Consider the following 21,109-nt stretch of genomic DNA (forward strand, 5'->3'; position numbering starts at 1 on the left):
GGCTCAGTAGTGTGTGTGGCTTCCACGTGCCTGTATGACCTCCCTACAACGCCTGGGCATGCTCCTGAGGAGGTGGCGGATGGTCTCCTGAGGGATCTCCTCCCAGACCTGGACTAAAGCATCCGCCAGCTCCTGGACAGTCTGTGGTGCAACGTGGCGTTGGTGGATGGAGCGAGACATGATGTCCCAGATGTGCTCAATTGGATTCAGGTCTGGGGAACGGGCGGGCATAGCATCAATGCCTTCCTCTTGCAGGAACTGCTGACACACTCAAGCCACATGAGGTCTAGCATTGTCTTGCATTAGGAGGAACCCAGGGCCAACCGCACCAGCATATGGTCTCACAAGGGGTCTGAGGATCTCATCTCGGTACCTAATGGCAGTCAGGCTACCTCTGGTGAGCACATGGAGGGCTGTGCAGCCCCCCAAAGAAATGCCACCCCACACCATGACTGACCCACCGCCAAACCGGTCATGCTGGAGGATGTTGCAGGCAGCAGAACGTTCTCCACGGCGTCTCCAGACTCTGTCACGTCTGTCACGTGCTCAGTGAGAACCTGCTTTCATCTGTGAAGAGCACAGGGCGCCAGTGGCGAATTTGCCAATCTTGGTGTTCTCTGGCAAATGCCAAACGTCCTGCACAGTGTTGGGCTGTAAGCACAACCCCCACCTTTGGACGTCGGGCCCTCATACCACCCTCATGGAGTCTGTTCCTGACCGTTTGAGCAGACACATGCACATTTGTGGCCTGCTGGAGGTCATTTTGCAGGGCTCTGGCAGTGCTTCTCCTGCTCCTTGCACAAAGGCGGAGGTAGCGGTCCTGCTGCTGGGTTGTTGCCCTCCTACGGCCTCCTCCACGTCTCCTGATGTACTGGCCTGTCTCCTGGTAACGCCTCCATGCTCTGGACACTACGCTGACAGACACAGCAAACCTTCTTGCCACAGCTCGCATTGATGTGCCATCCTGGATGAGCTGCACTACCTGAGCCACTTGTGTGGGTTGTAGACTCCGTCTCATGCTACCACTAGAGTGAAAGCACCGCCAGCATTCAAAAGTGACCAAAACATCAGCCAGGAAGCATAGGAACTGAGAAGTGGTCTGTGGTCCCCACTTGCAGAACCACTCCATTATTGGGGGTGTCTTGCTAATTGCCTATAATTTCCACCTGTTGTCTATTCCATTTGCACAACAGCATGTGAAATGTATTGTCAATCAGTGTTGCTTCCTAAGTGGACAGTTTGATTTCACAGAAGTGTGATTGACTTGGAGTTACATTGTGTTGTTTAAGTGTTCCCCTTATTTTTTTGAGCAGTGTATTATTTGTGTATATTTTTTCTTTATGATATTTCTATATTTTTATGAAATGCAAAATTTCAGCTGGAAAGTTGAAGGCTTACAAAGTTTTGAATAGAAATGGCCATTCAAGATGGTCAAAAGATTTTTCGGCATCAACAGTCATTATTGATGAATCTACAACTGTTTTTTAGCATATTGTATTATACTGAAACATGTTCTTGTATTTGTTTGTGTCTATTTTTAATAAACCCTGTTTGATTAATATGTATCAAGTCTGGTAAGATTTTTTTCATTCTGTTGCTTATGAGTTTTGTTGTTATTTTATCACAATTTATTACATTTATGGGTCTGTAATCTGCAGGGGACTCTCCATATTTTCCTGGTTTTAAAACTGAAGTAACTGTTTGATACATGGAACGCTGAAGCACTGAATTGATTGACATGTTTGTTGTTATTTGAGTAAATAGGAGTGCTTCTTTGTCTCAGAATGTCAAATAAAATTATTTTGGGAAAGCCGTCCATACCTGGTGCCTTTCTCCACGCAAATGCTTTAACAGTGTCTAATATTTATTTTTGGGTGATACATTTTTTTGTGATAATTTTTTGTCTGCTGATAGTTGCTTCGGGGTTATTAAGTTTAAGAAGGCTGTAGGATCAGTCCAAATGTTTCATTCTGATTTAAATAGATTTTTATAGAAGCTTTAAAAATTGTTATTAATAGCGGTTGTTTCTAATCAAAGCATTTGTATCCTTCTCTTTCAAAATCATAACTGTGTATTTGTTTTGTGCTACAAGATGGCTGCAGGTTTATTTGCCATTAAGTAGTATGCTTTATTTGAGTTTAACTTGTAGTTGTTGGCCCTCTTCAAAAGTAAAAGATCATATTCCTGCTGAAAATAATAGTTCCTGTCTGGGTTTGATCTAATATAGCTTGAATTCTATGTAAAACACCAGATTTGCCACTGGGGGGATATACAATGACATCAATGTGTATTTTTCTCCATGTAATATATAATTCAACATTAGAAAACTGCCTTCTTGGTCAGTGTGCTGGGATATATGGGAAAAGAGTGTATTCTTATTTATCAGGCTGCGCAAACCTCTTTGAAGTGTAACTCTTGCAGGAAAACCACATCCGCTGGCATTCTCTTTAAATGTTCGAGTACCTTATGCTTTTTTTCTCCCCATCATGGAACCCGTGCACATTCCATGTAATACGTTGGATTTTGTTGGCCTTGTAAAGAAACAACGTTAACCTTGTCTGTTCCGTCTATCATTGAAGAACCAGATAAAACATATTAGCAGACATGTCATGAGGGCGGCGGACATCCCATGGATATGGGAGAGTCATAGTATGAATACATAGTTATTGTAAACTTTAAATATATACAACGTGTGAACATGTATGCTAGAGCAAACATTTAACAGAGAACACACCAAAAACATAAAGCAAGTACTTCTTTGTACTTTGAGGTGATGTGCCTTTTCAGGGTTTATAGGCTCCAACTCCTCTCCTAATGTACCAAAAGTCTGTGGGTTATGTCATTGTAAATAATATATTGGAGATTGCCACTTAAATACTGTAGTCAGTTTATAATACCTTGTGAATTAAATTCAAGAATAGTGGCTGGAGGGGCTCTACTTGGGGAGAGTGGGTCCACCAAAATAAATTAGTAGAGAGGCACCACACACACACACACTTCAGGGAAGTTTCTGATGCCCTCCCAGCAACCCCAACCCAATCCTTCAGATAGAGCCCATCTCCACTCTCACCAATAACCATCATTGGATCTTAGCTATAATGGTAAACAAGGAATAACAATAACTTGCAAGTTCCCCCCCCCCTCCCCCTCCAAGCCAGGCTTGTCCCATCCTCCCATCTTTCCCACCCTCCCTCTCATACACCCATCCTTTTTTTTCACACCATATACAAACAAACAACAATTTCCACATGCACATGAACAATAAATACATCTCATCTGCCCAGACCCGCATGCTCACACCCCCATCTTGAGTGCCTGCATTATTGTTTGCCACTTGGCCTGAAATTGTATCAATGTGTTAATGATTGCGGATTGATTGATTTCCACGTTTTATTGTATACATGTTTTCAAGATGTGTGATGAGAAGAGAATCGTCCAGCCCATTGGGTATATCACTACACCCCCATATGCCATTTCTTGAAATATGCAGACAGACGGACTAAAATTAAGTTTACATTGTAATACTTCTGACAGCCAAGTTTCTAGCTCCGCGCACAACTTACAGACATCATAGAATTCCCAGAAAGCATGGATTATTGAGCCATCCATACGTCGACATACTCATCCATTCACATACAACCTATACCCTATGCATCAACATACCCATTCTCTCCCGCCCTCCTACACATATTCATATTCACCCTCCCTCACACACCCATTCATATGCACGCACACATACAGTGCCTTAAGAAAGTATTCAGACCCCTTAACTTTGCCTCATTTTGTTACGTTACAGCCTTGTTCTAAAATGGATGAAATAAAAACAATCCTTAGCAATCTACACACAATACTTCATAATGACAAAGTGAAAAAAGGTTTTTAGAAATGTTTGCAAATGTATTAAAAATATTCAAATGTATTAAAAATATGCTATGAGACTCGAAATTTTGCTCAGGTGCATCCTGTCTCCATTGATCAACCTTGAGATGTTTCTACAACTTGATTGGAGTCCACCTGTGGTAAATTCAATTGATTGGATATGATTTGGAAAGGCACAGACCTGTCTATTTGAGGTGCCATTGACAGTGCATGTCAGCGCAAAAACCAAGCCACGAGGTCGAAGGAATTATCCGTAGAGCTCCGAGACAGAATTGTGTCGAGGCACAGATCTGGGGAAGGGTACCAAAACATTTCTGCAGCATTGAAGGTCCCCAAGAACACAGTAGCCTCCATCATTCTTAAATGGAAGAAGCCTGGAACCACCAAGACTCTTGCTGGCCACCTGGCCAAACTGAGCAATCGGGAGAGAAGCGCCTTGGTCAGGGAGTTGACCAAGAACCCGATGGTCACTCTGACAGAGCTCCAGAGTTCCTTGGTGGAGATGGTAGAAACTTCCAGAAGGACAACCATATCTGCAGCACTCCACCAACCAGTCCTTTATGGTAGAGTGGCCAGACAGAAGCCACTCCTCAGTAAAAGGCACATAACAGCCCACTTAGAGTTCGCCAAAAGGCACCTAAAGACTCTCAGATGATGAGAAACAAAATTGAACTCTTTGGACTGAATACCAAGTGTCACATCTGGAGGAAACCTGGCACCCATCCCTACAACTCATTCATCCCCCTTTTCTCCCCTGTAACTATTCGCCAGGTCGTTGCTGTAAATGAGAATGTGTTCTCAGTCAACTTACCTGATAAAATAACGGCAAAATAAAACATTCTATAAAAAAATACGGTGAAGCGTGGTGGCAGATTCATCCTGTGGGGATGTTTTTCAGCGGCAGGGACTGGGAGACTTGTCAGGATCGAGGCAAAGATGAACAGAGCAAAGTTCAGAGAGATCCTTGATGAAAATCTGCTCCAGAGCACCCAGGACCTCAGACTGGGGCGAAGGTCACCTTCCAACAGAACAACGACGTTAAGCACACAGCCAAGACAACACAGTGTAATATTCATATGTGAATACATACTGAATTATAATTGGATGCATTTTACCGCCGTATCCTACTGTGCAGTGATTGGTTAAGACCACCCAGACGGTTAGGGCATGGCCAGTGGATCGTGGTTGGAGATAGGCAAACATGTAGTTGTAGCTAGTTAATAAAGAGTTATGTTAAGAAACATCCTGTAGTTCTGCGTTTTATTATTTGTACAAAGCGTACAAAACAAGACATGGTGTCAGAGTAAATGGTCTTAAAAGATGGATTTTTCTGGAGTTCCTTCACCTCGAATGGACTGGGAGTCTACAAACTTACCCGATGCATGGCGTAAGTACAAACAGCATGTGGAGCTAATGTTCACGGGTCCTCTGAAGGAAAGAGGAGAAGAGGAAAAATGTAGCTACCTGCTCCTCTGGATCGGTGAAAAAGGGAGAGATATTTACAACACATGGACACTTACCGAGGCTGAATCAAAGGTACTGAAAACATACTACTATCGTTTTGAAGCATATGTTGTGCCGAAGACTAATACAATTTTCGCTAGGTACAAATTCCATGAGAAAGTACAGGGAGCTAGCGAGTCTTTTGAACCGTTTGTGACTGAGCTGCGTCTGCTTGTGAAAGACTGTGATTATGCAAACAAGGATGAGATGGTCAGGGACCGTATTGTATTTGGAATACACTCACCGCGAGTGAGAGAGAAACTTTTGAATGTTGGGTCTGAGCTAACGCTGGACAAAGCTATCGACATAGCCAGATCTCACGAGCTAGCACAGGCTCAAATGAAAACCATTTCGCGCCGCAGCACGAGCGCATCACGTGAACAAGCAGTGCACGCAGTCAGGCAGACATCAAAGCACACCTCCGGTGCCCAGAGAGCGCGTTTCAGAACGGAGAGAGACATAACTCCAAAACAGAGCGACACAGACTCAAAACGCCCCAAAACATGTGGATATTGTGGATACAAAGTGCATGGCGAACAAGGATATTGCCCAGCTAAAGGCAAACAGTGTACTAAATGTGGTAAATGGAATCACTTTGCAAAAGTGTGCAGAGCTTACCGTGGAAAAACAGTACACACAGTGAGTGAAGATGAAATGTCAATCAAAGAGTCAAATGATGATGAACTGTTTATTTATTCAGTGACACAAAAAAGTCAAATATCAGAGACAGAGCAAGCCTTTGCTGACATTGAGATAGGAACACAAGGCACAAAGCTAAAGTTCAAACTAGACACTGGTGCACAAGTAAACATTATTCCTCTGAATAAGTACCGCAGCTTGACATCTGAGTGCGAGCTACAGCCCACCATGCGCAGACTGACTGGTTATGGTGGTGAACAGCTCCCAGTAAAAGGCACATGCACTTTCAAATGCAAATACAAGGAAAGTGACATGATGTTGGACTTTTACGTTGTTGACACTAGAGCACCTGCAGTGCTAGGTCTTAAAGCATGTTTAGACATGGACCTCATCAAGCTAGTTTTATCAGTAACAGCACCAGTAGAGACAGGAAATGTACTGGAGGAGTTTGCTGATGTCTTTACAGGAATAGGATTATTCCCAGGAGAATGTACCATTCACCTTGACCCAGACGCAACCCCTGTGGTCTACCCCCCGAGAAAGATTCCCCTTGCTCTCCGTGCCCGTCTGAAGAAAGAGTTGGAGAGCATGGAGCAATCTGACATAGTCACCAAGGTTACAGAACCGACCGACTGGGTAAACGCGTTAGTGGTGGTGGAGAAACCACGCGCAGGCAAGCTCCGAGTATGCCTCGACCCAAGAGACTTGAACAAGGCTATCAAACGGCCCCATTACCCTTTACCGACGCTAGATGGCATCACACACAAGCTAGCGGGAGCACACTACTTCAGTGTCATGGACGCTAGATCAGGCTACTGGGCTATCAAGCTCACAGAAGAGTCATCTAAGCTCACAACATTCAACACACCGTTTGGACGCTACAGGTTCAGTCGCCTGCCTTTTGGGATTATCTCAGCCCAAGACGAGTTTCAGCGAAAGATCGACGAAGTGTACGAAGGCCTCGACGGAGTTGTGGCAATTGTGGATGACATCCTTGTCTATGGTCGAACCAAAGAGGAGCACGACCGAAACCTCCGCGCGATGCTGCAAAGATCCCGCGAGAAAGGAGTCCGGCTCAACCCAGAGAAGAGCACAGTCGGCGCTACAGAGGTCAGCTACTTCGGACATCTTCTCACAGCGAATGGAATCAAGCCAGATCCACAGAAGATCTCAGCCATAAAAGAAATGGAGCCACCAAAAAACCGTGCAGAGCTGGAAACAGTGCTTGGCATGGTCAACTACTTATCCAAGTTCGCACCCAGCCTCTCCAACGCTAATGCACCCCTGCGTCAACTGCTAAAGCAGTCCAGTGAGTTTCTTTGGGACAAGCAACACGACATTGCTTTCCAGAATGTGAAAGACTTGATCACGAGAGAACCAGGACCAATCCTTACCTACTACGACCCCAACAAAGAGCTCAGACTCCAAGTGGACGCGTCGAAGTATGGACTAGGTGCAGTGCTACTGCAAGAAGGAAAGCCCATCGGCTACGCTTCCAAATCTCTCACAGACTGTGAAATCAACTACGCTCAAATTGAAAAGGAGCTCTATGCCATTCTGTTCGGATGTAAACGTTTCCATCAGTACGTATATGGACGACAAGTCATTGTGGAATCCGACCACAAGCCCCTTGAGTCAATCATGAGGAAACCACTAGCTGCAGCCCCGCCAAGGCTACAGAGAATGATCCTTCAACTACAAAAATACGACTTCACAATCACTCACCGTCCAGGCAAAGACATCCCTGTCGCAGACACACTCTCCAGGAAGTTTCATACCTACAAGGACAGCAGCCTCAGTGAAGGCATGGACATGCAAGTACACACTGTGTACAGCAACTTACCAGTTAGTGACACAAAACTGAAGGAGATCCAAGCAGAAACAGGAAAGGACTCTCAACTCACACAGCTGAGGGAAGTCATACAGGATGGATGGCCTGAGGAGAGGAGAAAATGCCCTCAGAGCGTCTCAGAATTCTGGAACCATCGTGATGAACTATCACAGATCAACGGAATCATTTTCAAAGGAGAGAAAATCATTATTCCTACCAGTCTCAGAGAAGAGATTTTGACAAAGATCCATGCTGGACACATGGGCATGGAAAAGTGCAAACAGAGAGCACAGGACATTATGTTTTGGCCTGGAATGTGCAAACAAATAGAGGACATTGTTGGTAGATGCACCATCTGTCTTGAAAGACGCCCCTCAAACACCAAAGAGCCAATGTTACCTCACTGTATCCCAGACCGACCCTGGCAGGTCGTGGCAACCGATCTGTTCACCTGGAACAACGAGGACTACATCGTAACAGTGGACTATTACAGCAGATACTTCGAACTCGACAAGCTTCACAGCACCACATCTGCAGCTGTGATACACAAGCTAAAAGCAGCCTTTGCCAGGCATGGCATTGTAGAGACTTTAATATCTGACAATGGGCCCTGTTACAAATCAAATGAGTTTGAATCCTTCACAAAAGCATGGGAGTTCACACATGTCACCACAAGCCCACATTACCCTCAAAGTAATGGCCTTGCTGAAAAATCTGTGCAGATTGCTAAATCACTCATGGACAAAGCAAAAGCAGACAAGAGAGACCCCTACCTCAGTCTCCTTGAATACCGCAACACTCCAGTTGACAACTTCAAATCACCAGCCCAGCTGTTGATGAGCCGCAGACTTCGCTCAACCCTTCCCAGCACCAACCAGCAGCTGCAACCTGAGGTCGTCAGCTACAATGAAATGCATGGAAAACGTGCACAGAGACAACAACAACAAAAGCGATACTACGACAGGTCAGCTAGACCACTGCCACCCCTGATCGACGGAGAGTCAGTTAGAATCCAGGAGCATGGCCTCTGGAAACCAGCAGTCGTCATCCAGCCAGCTGACACTGAACGTTCATATCACGTCCGCACAGCAGAAGGAGCAGTGTACCGCCGCAATCGTCGTCACTTACTGAACACAAAAGAACAACACACTGATGAGATGAACTATTCCCCTGAAAGAGAACGTGATGGACTAAACACACACACAGCACAACATACACCATACTTACCTGCAACACCACAAGAGCTGTTGACTGACACAGAAGCATGCTCAACATCATATCGCACAAGGTCAGGAAGAGAGGTCAAGCCCAGAGCTGTCCTCGACCTGTGAAATGTCAAAGGGTGTAGGCGGATCGCTGCCCTAAAAGAGTTCCAGACTGTAAACTTGTTATTGAAAGTTCACTTGAAATGCTTTGGTATTGTATTTGTTTGAAATGTTAAGATGTCATTTCTACAGTGAAAGCTGAGTTGCTGAGAATCCCTTGTTCTAAAAGTAACAGTATGTTGGATCATTGTTTCAGAGTCTATGTTGATTCAGTTGGTGTATTATGCAATATAAATGGTTACTTACATTGAGTTCAAACTACAGAGCATGTATTCAAAAGAAAAGCTTAGAATATGTAAACATTTGTATTTTGTTTTAAAAGAAGGGGGATGTAATATTCATATGTGAATACATACTGAATTATAATTGGATGCATTTTACCGCCGTATCCTACTGTGCAGTGATTGGTTAAGACCACCCAGACGGTTAGGGCATGGCCAGTGGATCGTGGTTGGAGATAGGCGAACATGTAGTTGTAGCTAGTTAATAAAGAGTTATGTTAAGAAACATCCTGTAGTTCTGCGTTTTATTATTTGTACAAAGCGTACAAAACAAGACACACAGGAGTGGCTTTGGGACAAGTTTCTGAATTTCCTTGAGTGGCCCCAGCCAGAGCCCTTAATACATTTGCTAAAATGTATAAGAACCTGCTTTTTCTTTGTCATTATGGGGTATTGTGTGTAGATTGATGATGGGAAATGTTTTGTTGTTGTCAATTTTAGAATAAGGCGTAAGAAAATGTGGATAAAGTCAAGGGGTCTGAATACTTTTCAAGTGCACTGTAAAGCCTAATCATATAGTGAATTATAGGATCTCTAGGAGTAAAACACACTGTTTGCAGGGAATGTGAAAATCAGTAAAACAAAGCCAGCAGAGCATAAAGCAAGTGGCCTATTTCTCTGTATGTCTTACAGTGGGGGAAAAAAGTATTTGATCCCCTGCTGATTTTGTACGTTTGCCCACTGACAAAGAAAGGATCAGTCTATAATTTTAATGGTAGGTTTATTTGAACAGTGAGAGACAGAATAACAACAAAAATATCTAGAAAAACACATGTCAGAAATGTTATAAATTGATTTGCATTTTAATGAGGGTCATGACATATTTCCCACTGTATGTCATGACTGTCCTGTGAGGATCACAATGGGTCAGATCAGCTTGGCAATGGCTGACAACCAGACCTTCTCTTACCCACAGAGGGAAAGAGGGAACTGGTGTGGGGCTTTTGACACCTCCACACCCGGTCGTAAATTACGCAGGACTCTTGCTACCCTTTAGTATCAACCAAAGGAATGTCTTTTTCCACAGACTGTTCCCGCTGAAAACTAACACAGTCAAACATGGATAATGGAACAATATTTCTAACATAACAATGTGGGGAATGGTCAGTGGGGAGCTATGGAAAACAAATATATTGCTGATCATTTTGTAATATCATTAAAAACTGTATGGACAAAATACTGTAACTGGGAAAGTATATACCCTTTATCTGTCAAGTTTCCATCCAATACGTTGTATATATAATATGAAAGATTATCTTATACTTCCATAATTGATCTCCTATAAACTGTGCATATGTAAGAACGAAACAAATTAACATTAGACCAAAAAAGCATGGAGCGGTAGCTACATGTCTGAAATGGTTGGAACTTTGAACCTCAACAAGAGGTGAAGAAATAAACTCACCTTTCTTTGAACCAGGAAAGACAGGGAGCTGCAGCCCACGTCTGAAGTGGTCTAAATCCTGACTATCAACACGAGGAGGAAGAGGCGACAAATTCCCTTCTCAGACAATCACTGCTACAGCTGATTAGCTGTCCTAAGTCAAATATCTCAAACTCTTCAAACCACCCCATCCTACTACGAGTCTCAAGTCACTGTACGCTACTCTCATCACCCCACTGGAAACATCGGCACGGCTGGCTGATCTTTAAATAAGCAGCTTCAGGAGCGAAAGGAAGAGTGAACTCTGTAGTTCTGTTCAGGACTACACGACGGACAAGGGCATCCACACATAAATACATTCATGATTTCTTATTCCAAAGCGGGCAAAAGTTTTAGAACACCTACTCATTCAAGGGTTCTTTATTTTACTATTTTCTACATAGCAGAATAATAGTGAAGACATCAAAACTATGAAATAACTAATATGGAATCATGTTGTAACCAAAGTTGTGTGAAACAAATCAAAATATATTTTATATTTGAGATTTTTCAAATAGCCACCCTTTGCCTTCATGACAGCGTTGCACACTCTTGGCATTCTCTCAACCAGCTTCACGAGGTAGTCACATGGAATGCATTTCAATTAATAGGTGTGCCTTGTTAAAAGTTAATTTGTGGAATTTCTTTCCTTTTTAATGCGTTTGAGCCAATCAGTTGTGTTGTGACAAAGTAGGGGTGGTATACAGAAGATGGTATTTTACCAAATAGGGCTAAGTCCATATTATGGCAATAACAGCTCAAATAAGCAAAGAGAAACGACAGTCCATCATTACTTTAAGACATGAAGGTCAGTCAATTTGGAACATTTCAAGAACTTTGAAAGTTTCTTCAAGTGCAGTCGCAAAAACCATCAAGCGCTATGATGGAACTGGCTCTCATCAGGACCGCCACAGGAATGGAAGACCCAGAGTTACCTCTGCTGCAGAGGATAAGTTCATTAGAGTTACCAGCTTCAGAAATTGCAGCCCAAATAAATGCTTCACAGAGTTCAAGTAACAGATGCATCTCAACATCAACTCTTCAGAGTAGACTGTGTGAATCAGGCTTTCATGGTCGAATTGCTGCAAAGAACCACTACTAAAGGACACCAATAAGAAGATACTTGGTTGGTCCAAGAAACATGAGCAATGGACATTAGACCCGTAGAAATGTGTCCTTTGGTCTGGAATCCAAATTGGAGATTTTGTGAGACACGGTGTGGGTGAACGGATGATCTCCGTATGTGTATTTCCCACCGTGAAGCATGGAAGAGGTGGTGTTATGGTGTAGGGGTGCTTTGCTGGTGACAAGGTCAGTGATTTATGTAGAATTCAAGGCACACTTAACCAGCATGGCTACCACAGCATTCTGCAGTGATAAGCCATCCCATCTGGTTTGCGCTTAGTGGGACAATAATTTTTTTTTCAACAGGACAATGACCCAACACACCTCCAGGCTGTGTCAGAGCTATTTTACCAAGAAGGAGAGTGATGGAGTGCTGCATCAGATGACCTGGCCTCCACAATCCCCCGACCTCAAAGAAATTGAGATGGTTTGGGATGAGTCACTGACCTTGTCACCAGCAAAGCACCCCTACACCATAACACCACCTCTTCCATGCTTCACGGTGGGAAATACACATACGGAGATCATCCGTATAGGACTGCAGAGTGAAGGAAAAGCAGCCAACAAGTGCTCAGCATATATGGGAACTCCTTCAAGACTGTTGGAAAAGCATTCCAGGTGAAGCTGGATGAGAGAATGCCAAGCGAGTGCAAAGCTGTCATCAAGGCAAAGGGTGGCTATTTGAAGAATCTCAAATATAAAATATATTTTGATTTGTTTAACACTTTTTTGGTTACTACATATGTGTTATTTCATAGTTTTGATGTCTTCGGGATATTATTCTACATGTAGAAAATATTACAAATAAATAAAAACCCTTGAATGAGTAGGTGTTCTAAAACTTTTGACTGGTAGTGTATATGATTAACGTTACTGAGAATAATTATGAAATGTTTCAACTGTAAGTGTGCCTTTTTCTCTTTCCCTCTCTCCATGTCGTTGGGTAAAATGCCATATTGTGTGAGTCCGCTAGGGACCTTTGCTTCAAGTATTAAGTGTGTGTGTGTATTCTGTGTAATTTTTTTAGTTAGCTAGTAAATAAAAAATTAAACCAATTTGTGTAGTACTGAATAATGATCAAGGCTGGGGTTTTTGCAGATGCAAGGAGAATACAATGTTCAGAATGATGCATATGATAAGAGGTAATGATTAATAAGATGACTGTCTTTCGATAAAATAGATACCGTGGCTTGCGAAAGTATTCACCCCCTTGGCATTTTTCCTATTTTGTTGCCTTACAACCTGGAATTAAAATGGATTTTTGGGGGGTTTGTCTCATTTGATTTATACAACATGCCTACCACTTTGAAGATGCAAAATATTTTTATTGTGAAACAAACAAATAAGACAAAAAAACTGAAAACTTGAGCGTGCATAATTATTCACCCCCCCTAAAGTCAATAGTTTATAGTGTGCCACCTTTTGCAGAAATTACAGCTGCAAGTCTTTTGGGGTATGTCTCTATAAGCTTGGCACATCTAGCCACTGTGATTTTTGCCCATTCTTCAAGGCAAAACGGCTCAAGCTCCTTCAAGTTGGATGGGTTCCGCTGGTGTACAGCAATCTTTAAGTCATACCACAGATTCTTAATTGGATTGAGGTCTGGGCTTTGACTAGGCCATTCCAATACATTTAAATGTTTCCCCTTAAACCACTCGAGTGTTGCTTTAGCAGTATGCTTAGGGTATTTGTCCTGCTGGAAGGTAAACCTCCGCCCCAGTCTCAAATCTCTGGAAAACTGAAACAGGTGTCCCCTCAATTCTGACCACTTTCCCAGTCCCTGCCGATGAAAAACATCCCCACGGCATGATGCTGCCACCACCATGCTTCATGTTCTCAGGGTGATGAGAGGTGTTGGGTTTGCGCCAGACATAGCGTTTTCCTTGATGGCCAAAAAGCCAGAGTACCTTCTTCCATATGTTTGGGGAGGCTCCCACATGCCTTTTGGCAAACACCAAACGTGTTCACTTATTTTTTTCTTTAAGCAATGGCTTTTTTTCTGGCCACTCTTCCGTAAAGCCTAGCTCTGTGGAGTGTATGGCTTAGTGGTCCAATGGACAGATACTCCAATCTCCGCTGTGGAGCTTTGCAGCTCCTTCAGGGTTATCTTTGGTCTCTTTGTTGCCTCTCTGATTAATGCCCTCCTTGCCTGGTCCGTGGCAGGTTTATTGTGGTGCCATACTCTTTACATTTTTTAATAATGATTTTAATGGTGCTCTGTGGGATGTACAAAGTTTTGGATATATTGTTTTTATAACCCAACCCTGATCTGTACTTCTCCACAACTTCGTCGCTGCCCTGTTTGGAGAGCTCCTTGGTCTTCATGGTGCCCCTTGCTTAGTGGTGCTGCAGACTCTGGGGCCTTTCAGAACAGAGCATATATCATGTGGCACTTAGATTGCACACAGGTGGACTTTAACTAATTATGTGAGTTCTGAAGGTAATTTGTTGCACCAGATCTTATTTAGGGGCTTCTTAGCAAAGGGGGTGAATACATATGCACACACTCCTTTTCCATTTTGTATTTATTTTTAAAATTTCTCTTCACCAATTTGGAGTATTTTGTGTATGTCCATTACATGAAATAAAAATCAATTTAAATTACAGGTCGTAATGTAACAAAATAGGAAAAACGCCAAGGGGGATGAATACTTTTGCAAGGCATATGTACCTTAGAGTTTAATTCTGGAAATGGTACATCTTTAAGCAACTTCTTCCGTGGTGCCCCAAATCCTAATGAGTTAATTGTTACATGATTAATTTAAATCAGGTAACAATTAAACAGTTATTTTTTTAATCCACTAACAGTCATCAGATTAATGAAGGTAAAGTCACAACACTTTTAAAGCCTAAAATGTAAGACCAATGATTCAGGGTGGAAATGATTGTACATAAAACATTTTTTGTTTTTCTTTATTCGTAATAACCACCTGCATATCAATTCACCTTTCTCAATGTAGTCGATAATCTCTGGCGAGAATTAAGAGCAATTTAAAACAAAAAACAAGATAAAATTACTTAAATGACTCAACTCGAAAATGAAGTGTCAATCTCTTTACACAGACAATAAGGAAGATGAGTGCAATGCAGCATTTCTGTAAAATCAAAAGAAAATAATCACACTAAAATGAAGGTTAATTTAGGAAAAATGTATGCATGTACTGTATATTCCACTAGTTTCAATTAGTTGGGGGAAATTACATGCAAAAACATGGATGAGTTGAACAATCACGTGAGGTGCTTGCGTAATCCTAAAGGTAAATAATGTACCCAGTGAAAAGTGTGAATTGAGAGGAATGTATCAACTGCAAATTGTCTAGGGGCTCTGAGCCTGGCAGGCTTCCTTTTGCCTACAAACAGGGACCTAGGAATAGACCCAAGTGTCACCAATGTATCCTACCATAGACATGCCGGTATTCAATAATTTCTCTAGTGTGGTAAATCATATCGAAGTTTGATAACAGGATGTGATGGTAGTTAAAAAAAATATATGTTTTTGCTAAATTGTCTCTCAAACTCATCCAGATGGGTTATGCTAAGGGAAGGTGAGAGGAGGGCCCAAAGTAGTTTCCTTTCTTTGATTTTAAAGGATTGGACAAGTGAAAGAAAGTAGACTGTTGGAAGATCCAATGAGACAGAGAATGTACAAATGCGTTAAACCCAGATGTCCCAATACTGCATCAGTCTGCATGCACACTGATTGACAACCGAAAGTACTCTATAAAAAAGGTAACTTCTCACACCGATATCCCTGAACCATCACCCCTCCCCATCTCCCCTTAAACTCAACTGATTGACAGAAAGATCTCACACCAACAGACTTTGCAGAAACAATATTGTACATTATGATCAATTGCCATTGACCATAGACAAACGTTATTGAACAAAGACTGGAAAAATATAAATCATTTTGCATTCAAGTGATTGAAGGATTAAGCCATTAGCTTGCCTTTCAACTGACCAATACTATGTGTTTTAAAGTGTAGTAGCTAGCTCTTAGTTGTGGATTCTCACAAAGCATTTAAAAAACAACAAACTCTTTAACTGTGTAAGACACAGAAATTACTTTGGGGAAAAAAAGGTTTTTAAAAAAGGGTGAATCTCTTCCACTGCTACCGCTGAAAAGGCACAACAAAAGGTCCTGAGGTACAGTACAGCAGCCGTCAAAACCATTTGGCGTTGCAAACAAGCTAAACAAACAGTAAGTGCTGCCTTAAACTAATCTCTTTCGACGCAATGACGCCACATCATTGCCATTTGCCTGCATAATCGCTACCTCCCTCGTGGTCGCATTCCAGGCCAACTACACTGCAGTCGTGCTGCATGCAGCAACCAACTTAGCAGTCGGCCATCAGATTGCTATATCAAATGATGCGGTTAGCTGTATGTTAAAAACCTATCCAAGCGCTGTGAGATCTGGCAGGCAAACGCAATGTAGTCGGTCTGGAATGCGTCAAAGTCTTGTCCACGTGATCTGAAAGGCCCATTGTTCAGTGGCAGTGAACTAATCCAAAGTAGGCCCCAAGTTCACTTGTTCATGCAGCAATAGAGCGCTTTTAAGTCACAAAAAGAGATGTGTTCCAGGCTGTCTATATTGCAGTCGCGCTGCTCACATCAACCAATGGTTCTGTGCCATGTCTTTCATATTGTTAGAGCAGCTCATGCAGTAAGTCAATATGTTTAACACCTATCCATGTGTTGGGAGATCTGGCTACTGCAATGTAGTCAGCCTGGAACGAGGCCATAAACTTACGTACAGCGATAACAAAGACCGAAAGCGGTGTGGCTTGGAGCCGTCATGTCACAAAACTGAGAGACAAAAGTTGAGAGATGAAGTGACTGACAGTATGAATAGCTGTCAGAAGTGGGCTCAAATATAAGCACCTTAAAAGACTTAACAAAGCCCAGCAATGGTACTGGCTTCTCCTGGCTTGCGGTCTTAAGCACCAGTAATGATGGTGTAGCTTGATCCCAGATTGGTTCACGCCACAACCGTAGGAGTCGGCAAGAGAGTACAAACAGATCTGGGACCAGTCTAATGGTGTGTATGTGCGGTTTAAATCAATTTAAAACATAGGAAGACTGTATAAAAATGTTTTGTATGGCGACAATGCTAAACTGATCTTTGCTTTAAGTCTGCACATAAGTGACTTATCTGACCACAAGTCTGATTATTAGAAATAATTGACCAATTCTAAAAATCAGGCTAATAAAGGTTTGCACTGATGGTGTTTTAGGATTCAACATATTACATTCTACAAAATAAAGCTACATCCAGCTTGACGGACTTTTCTACGCCGAATTAGGTTATAAAAAGAAACATATTTCTGTTGCCCTGACACACTTGACTAGTGCTGTTTGTTGTTTGTATGTAAACCACAGTATCCACTACAATGATATGGTTTATGCTTCCGCTTGATTCAGCACTGAATAGCAGCTTTCATGAGTTCAGTCACTGAAGAAAAGAGAAGTGTGGTCTCCTCCATTTAGGACGATCAGCACGTTGAATCCCAAATAATTATTTTAAAAACAGAAAAGGAAGAACTCCACATAAAAAGCGCCCCATGTAAAAAGTCCATTGTACTCTGACCACGTTCTTAGCACCAACCACAAAGATAAATGACAAGTTTTATTCTAAACCATGCTGCACATTTTTTTATACAATGGCCAGCTGTCCCTTTTTGATACTGTGGCTGGCATTGTTATCCCCCCGAACCACTCCCTGAATTGACAAAAATGTGCAAAAAAAACAACAAAAAAAACAGGCAAAAGTCCAGAGAGTAAGTTGGAAGGCATGAATAAAAATAAAAAATTAAATGGAGAGATTTTTTTTATTTTTTTATCTGGGTTTGATAGATATATATATATATAAAATGCTTTTTTTTAAGACGCTTCAGCACCTGGATAGAGTAGAGAAATTTGCACTTTTTATTTTATTAGAGTCCATACGAAACAGGATGTGGCTTTCCCCGACAAAATGAACGCTGATCGTGGATCGCAATTCAACCACAAGGTGTTACAGGACGGGGTTAAGCGGAAGGAGGGGGAGGAGACCATATTCACAAAGAGCCTCACAGTAGGAGGGTAGATCTAGAATCAGGTCATGCCTGTCGATATGATTGTATTCATTTTGATCTAAGAGGAAAAACTGATCCTAGATCAGAACTCCTACTCAGACGCTTTATGAATACGATAACTACGGGCCCAGATTTCACATTTGCGGTGGGTGACCTAATCCTAGATCAGATGATGCTATTGGTGCCCCGGAGGCCAACGCCGCGGGCAAACTGCTCCAGAAGGCCTGTGATGGCGCCGGAGGGGCTGGTCGCGCTGGACTTGAGGCCCACGGTGGAGCTGTAGGCTGCAAGGAACACCTCCCTCACTGCCTCCAAACGAACCTGACGCTCCGAGGGAGACGGGCACCTGGGAGAGAGAGGAAGGAGGGAAAGAGAGAGATGGGGGAAAAACCAGTAAACAAGTTAGAGAAGAGACAGGAGAGGGAAGACCAGATGAAAATAAATGTAAAAGGACAGGGAACTGGTGAGAGAAGAGAGGCTCCACCAATTAGTTATGAAAGAAGGACAGTGTACTTCTAATCTGAGCAATCCCAGACTGCACACTTCCTCCTCTATTCCTCCTCCTCTGTTCCCCCTCTCCCTTCCCTTCAAATCAAGAAAGATAGATGTCATTTGCCCATGCCGCCTTGTTCTCGGGACACACTCAATTTGGCAGCCAGATCAAGCCGAAATGGAAAGGTGTCCCCCCACTGGGAAGAGGCAGTCTGGAGAGAAAAAAAAAAAGAGATGAACGATAAAGAATCTCCCTCCCTCGTTCCCCTCTTTCAGTTGTACTTAAAACCTCCAGTTCGCAGGGGACAGAGAATGATGAAGCAAATATTCCGTACCTTAGTCTGACGCACCCCCTCCAAGACACACACACAGAGAGAGAGAGAGATAGCTCAGGCCATCGGTGTGTGTAGACGAAGACTGCCTAAACAGTCTGCCGAACACTGTTGTGCAAGTGTAGACACACAGAGACACATACCAGGTAACCACGCACACATCCTCCAGAACAGACTCTTTCTCTGCTTTGTCACTCAAACACACACCAACTCTATCCAACCCTGCAGGTGTGTGACACACACACACACACATACATAACGGTGGACCAGCCCAACAGGAGGCCCCAGCCCCCCACCCACTGAGCCCTGCCTCTGCCTCCTCTTCCACAAAGGAATGGGGGAGAGAAAGGAGGTGAATAAATAAGGGAGAAAGGGGGAGAGGAGATAGAGAAAGAGATATTCCCGAGGGTTAGAGGTGTGCGTGGCTGCGGTCCGATTCTCGACCACTACGCCGAAGGGTACTCGTACATTCCCCCTCGTGTATTTAAAAAGGAATACACTGGTGTGAGCAATATGGTGATAACTCCCTCCAGCCATGCTTGCACCAATGCATGAGGTGGGGTGAACGAGTGCACACTTCCGGGAGAAAGGTCGAGAATCGGAATGCGATCCGTGTGCGCGTCCCAAATGGCACCCTATTCCCTACATAGCCCACAGCCTACCTAACCCCAGTCAAAAGTAGTGCACTACATAGGGGATTGTGTGCTATTTTTGTGACGCAGCCCGTAGACTCACATGCGTCCGCTGGGCCCCTCGTCCTGGAAGCTAAAGGGGAGGGGCGAGTCGTTGGCGGCGGCGACCTGTCCACGGTCGTGGATGGAGCCGCAGCCCGACACGAGCTGCCAGCTGCCGTAGTCCGTGGAGAGGGAGGAGCCGGATCGGGCGTACTCCGCCGCCAGCCTGGCCAGAGTAGAGAGGAGAGGTGGAGAGAGAAGGTTGGGGGGGTAGAATGATAGCAGGGAGAGAGTGGGAGATTGGAGGTGCAGAGAGAGAAAGAGTGGAAAAAGAGAATGGAGAGAGCAGGTAATGCAGCGAATACAGAGAGAGAAGGAGAGGGGGGAAAAAAATAAGGAAATTCAATTGGGAGAAAAGTGAGAGATGAGAGAGAATCCAGCCGTGAGCTGTGAGGTCAGTGGGGGGGGGGGGCTTCAAGGCACGGTGTCGCGACCTTAGTGGCAAACGTCAACGGACAACACTCACGTCAATTCAATCCAAAACAACTAGAATAATCCCCTCAGGGGGAATTAACAAGGCAAGTCAACATGCATAGAAACGTCATATGGACATTACACATACTGCATACCCCAATGTCAGTGGAATGACAATGAATGGAGTTTGAACCAAATACCTAAACAACAACGCACCTTCCATTGTCATGCAAATTGACAAAACGAACAAGGAGCTCTGGAATAAGGAGCTGTACTAATAGACCGGTGAGACACACACACACACAAGGCTGTTACAGTGACTGTATTACCGCCACACCGGTGGTCATGAGTCATGACGGCAGTCAAAATCCATGTGACCGTTTAGTCACGGTAATTAGGCTTCTTCAAGCTCTGATGCTGCTGCTTGTCATTAGTAGCCTTCCAAACTTGCTTCCTGCCTAGTACTCAGCACTATTGTTCCTCTAAATCACTTGGACATCAATGTAAATGTAATCAAAAATCTAATCAAACACTTCATGAGAGCCCATGAGCAAACATTTCTATAGGCTATGCCAGTAGGTGAGAAAACAGAGGTTTGATGGCCTCTATTAAAAAGAGGAGGATCCCATCAGTTTTCTATAGGCTAGGCCTACTCTATTTATTTATCAACTTTCCTAATATTAAGCACATTGCTTCACTTTACAACAGGAGTATAGCCTACCTGGCATACAAATGAACCATAGGAAAAGCATTCTCCATTTGCATATTAAGTACATAGATGTCATGTATTTTTTCCCCCCCAATCCCCTGTTTCGAGACAGGTGCATGATAATGGTCCATTCTAAATCAAAACTAATATCACACATTATTTAGTATATGTAAAGAAAACATTATGAATAGTCTGATGGGTGACAATATTAGCCTCTCACTTGTGAATGATGTCCAGCTTGTGCAAGAAGGCAAGAAACAGGGCATCTTTTTTTGCGACTTTTCAGATCATAGTCGCACACCTCATATATCCTAGCCCACATGCCTATATTTTGATAAGGTTTGT

At 43.2% G+C, this 21,109-nt stretch overlaps 1 protein-coding gene across 2 annotated transcripts in view; it reads right to left on the minus strand.

Annotated features, from left to right (window-relative positions):
- Window positions 1-14,888: 14,888 nt before the first annotated feature.
- LOC115208333 (myotubularin-related protein 14) overlaps window positions 14,889-21,109 on the minus strand; it is a 46,652-nt gene continuing 40,431 nt past the window's right edge. Inside the window, exons 18-19 of one of the 2 annotated variants that reach the window (XM_029776287.1) lie at window positions 19,643-19,807; window positions 14,889-18,429 (exon numbers count right to left, since the gene is read on the minus strand). In XM_029776287.1, the coding sequence (XP_029632147.1) occupies window positions 18,249-18,429; window positions 19,643-19,807 (346 nt within the window). In that variant the 3' untranslated portion in view covers window positions 14,889-18,248. Of the gene's footprint in view, window positions 18,430-18,649; window positions 18,788-19,642; window positions 19,808-21,109 lie in introns of those variants that run through there. The other variant, XM_029776288.1, reaches the window with a different exon arrangement.

The sequence above is a fragment of the Salmo trutta genome, chromosome 14, assembly GCF_901001165.1.
Source record: "Salmo trutta chromosome 14, fSalTru1.1, whole genome shotgun sequence".
Taxonomy (NCBI): domain Eukaryota; kingdom Metazoa; phylum Chordata; class Actinopteri; order Salmoniformes; family Salmonidae; genus Salmo; species Salmo trutta.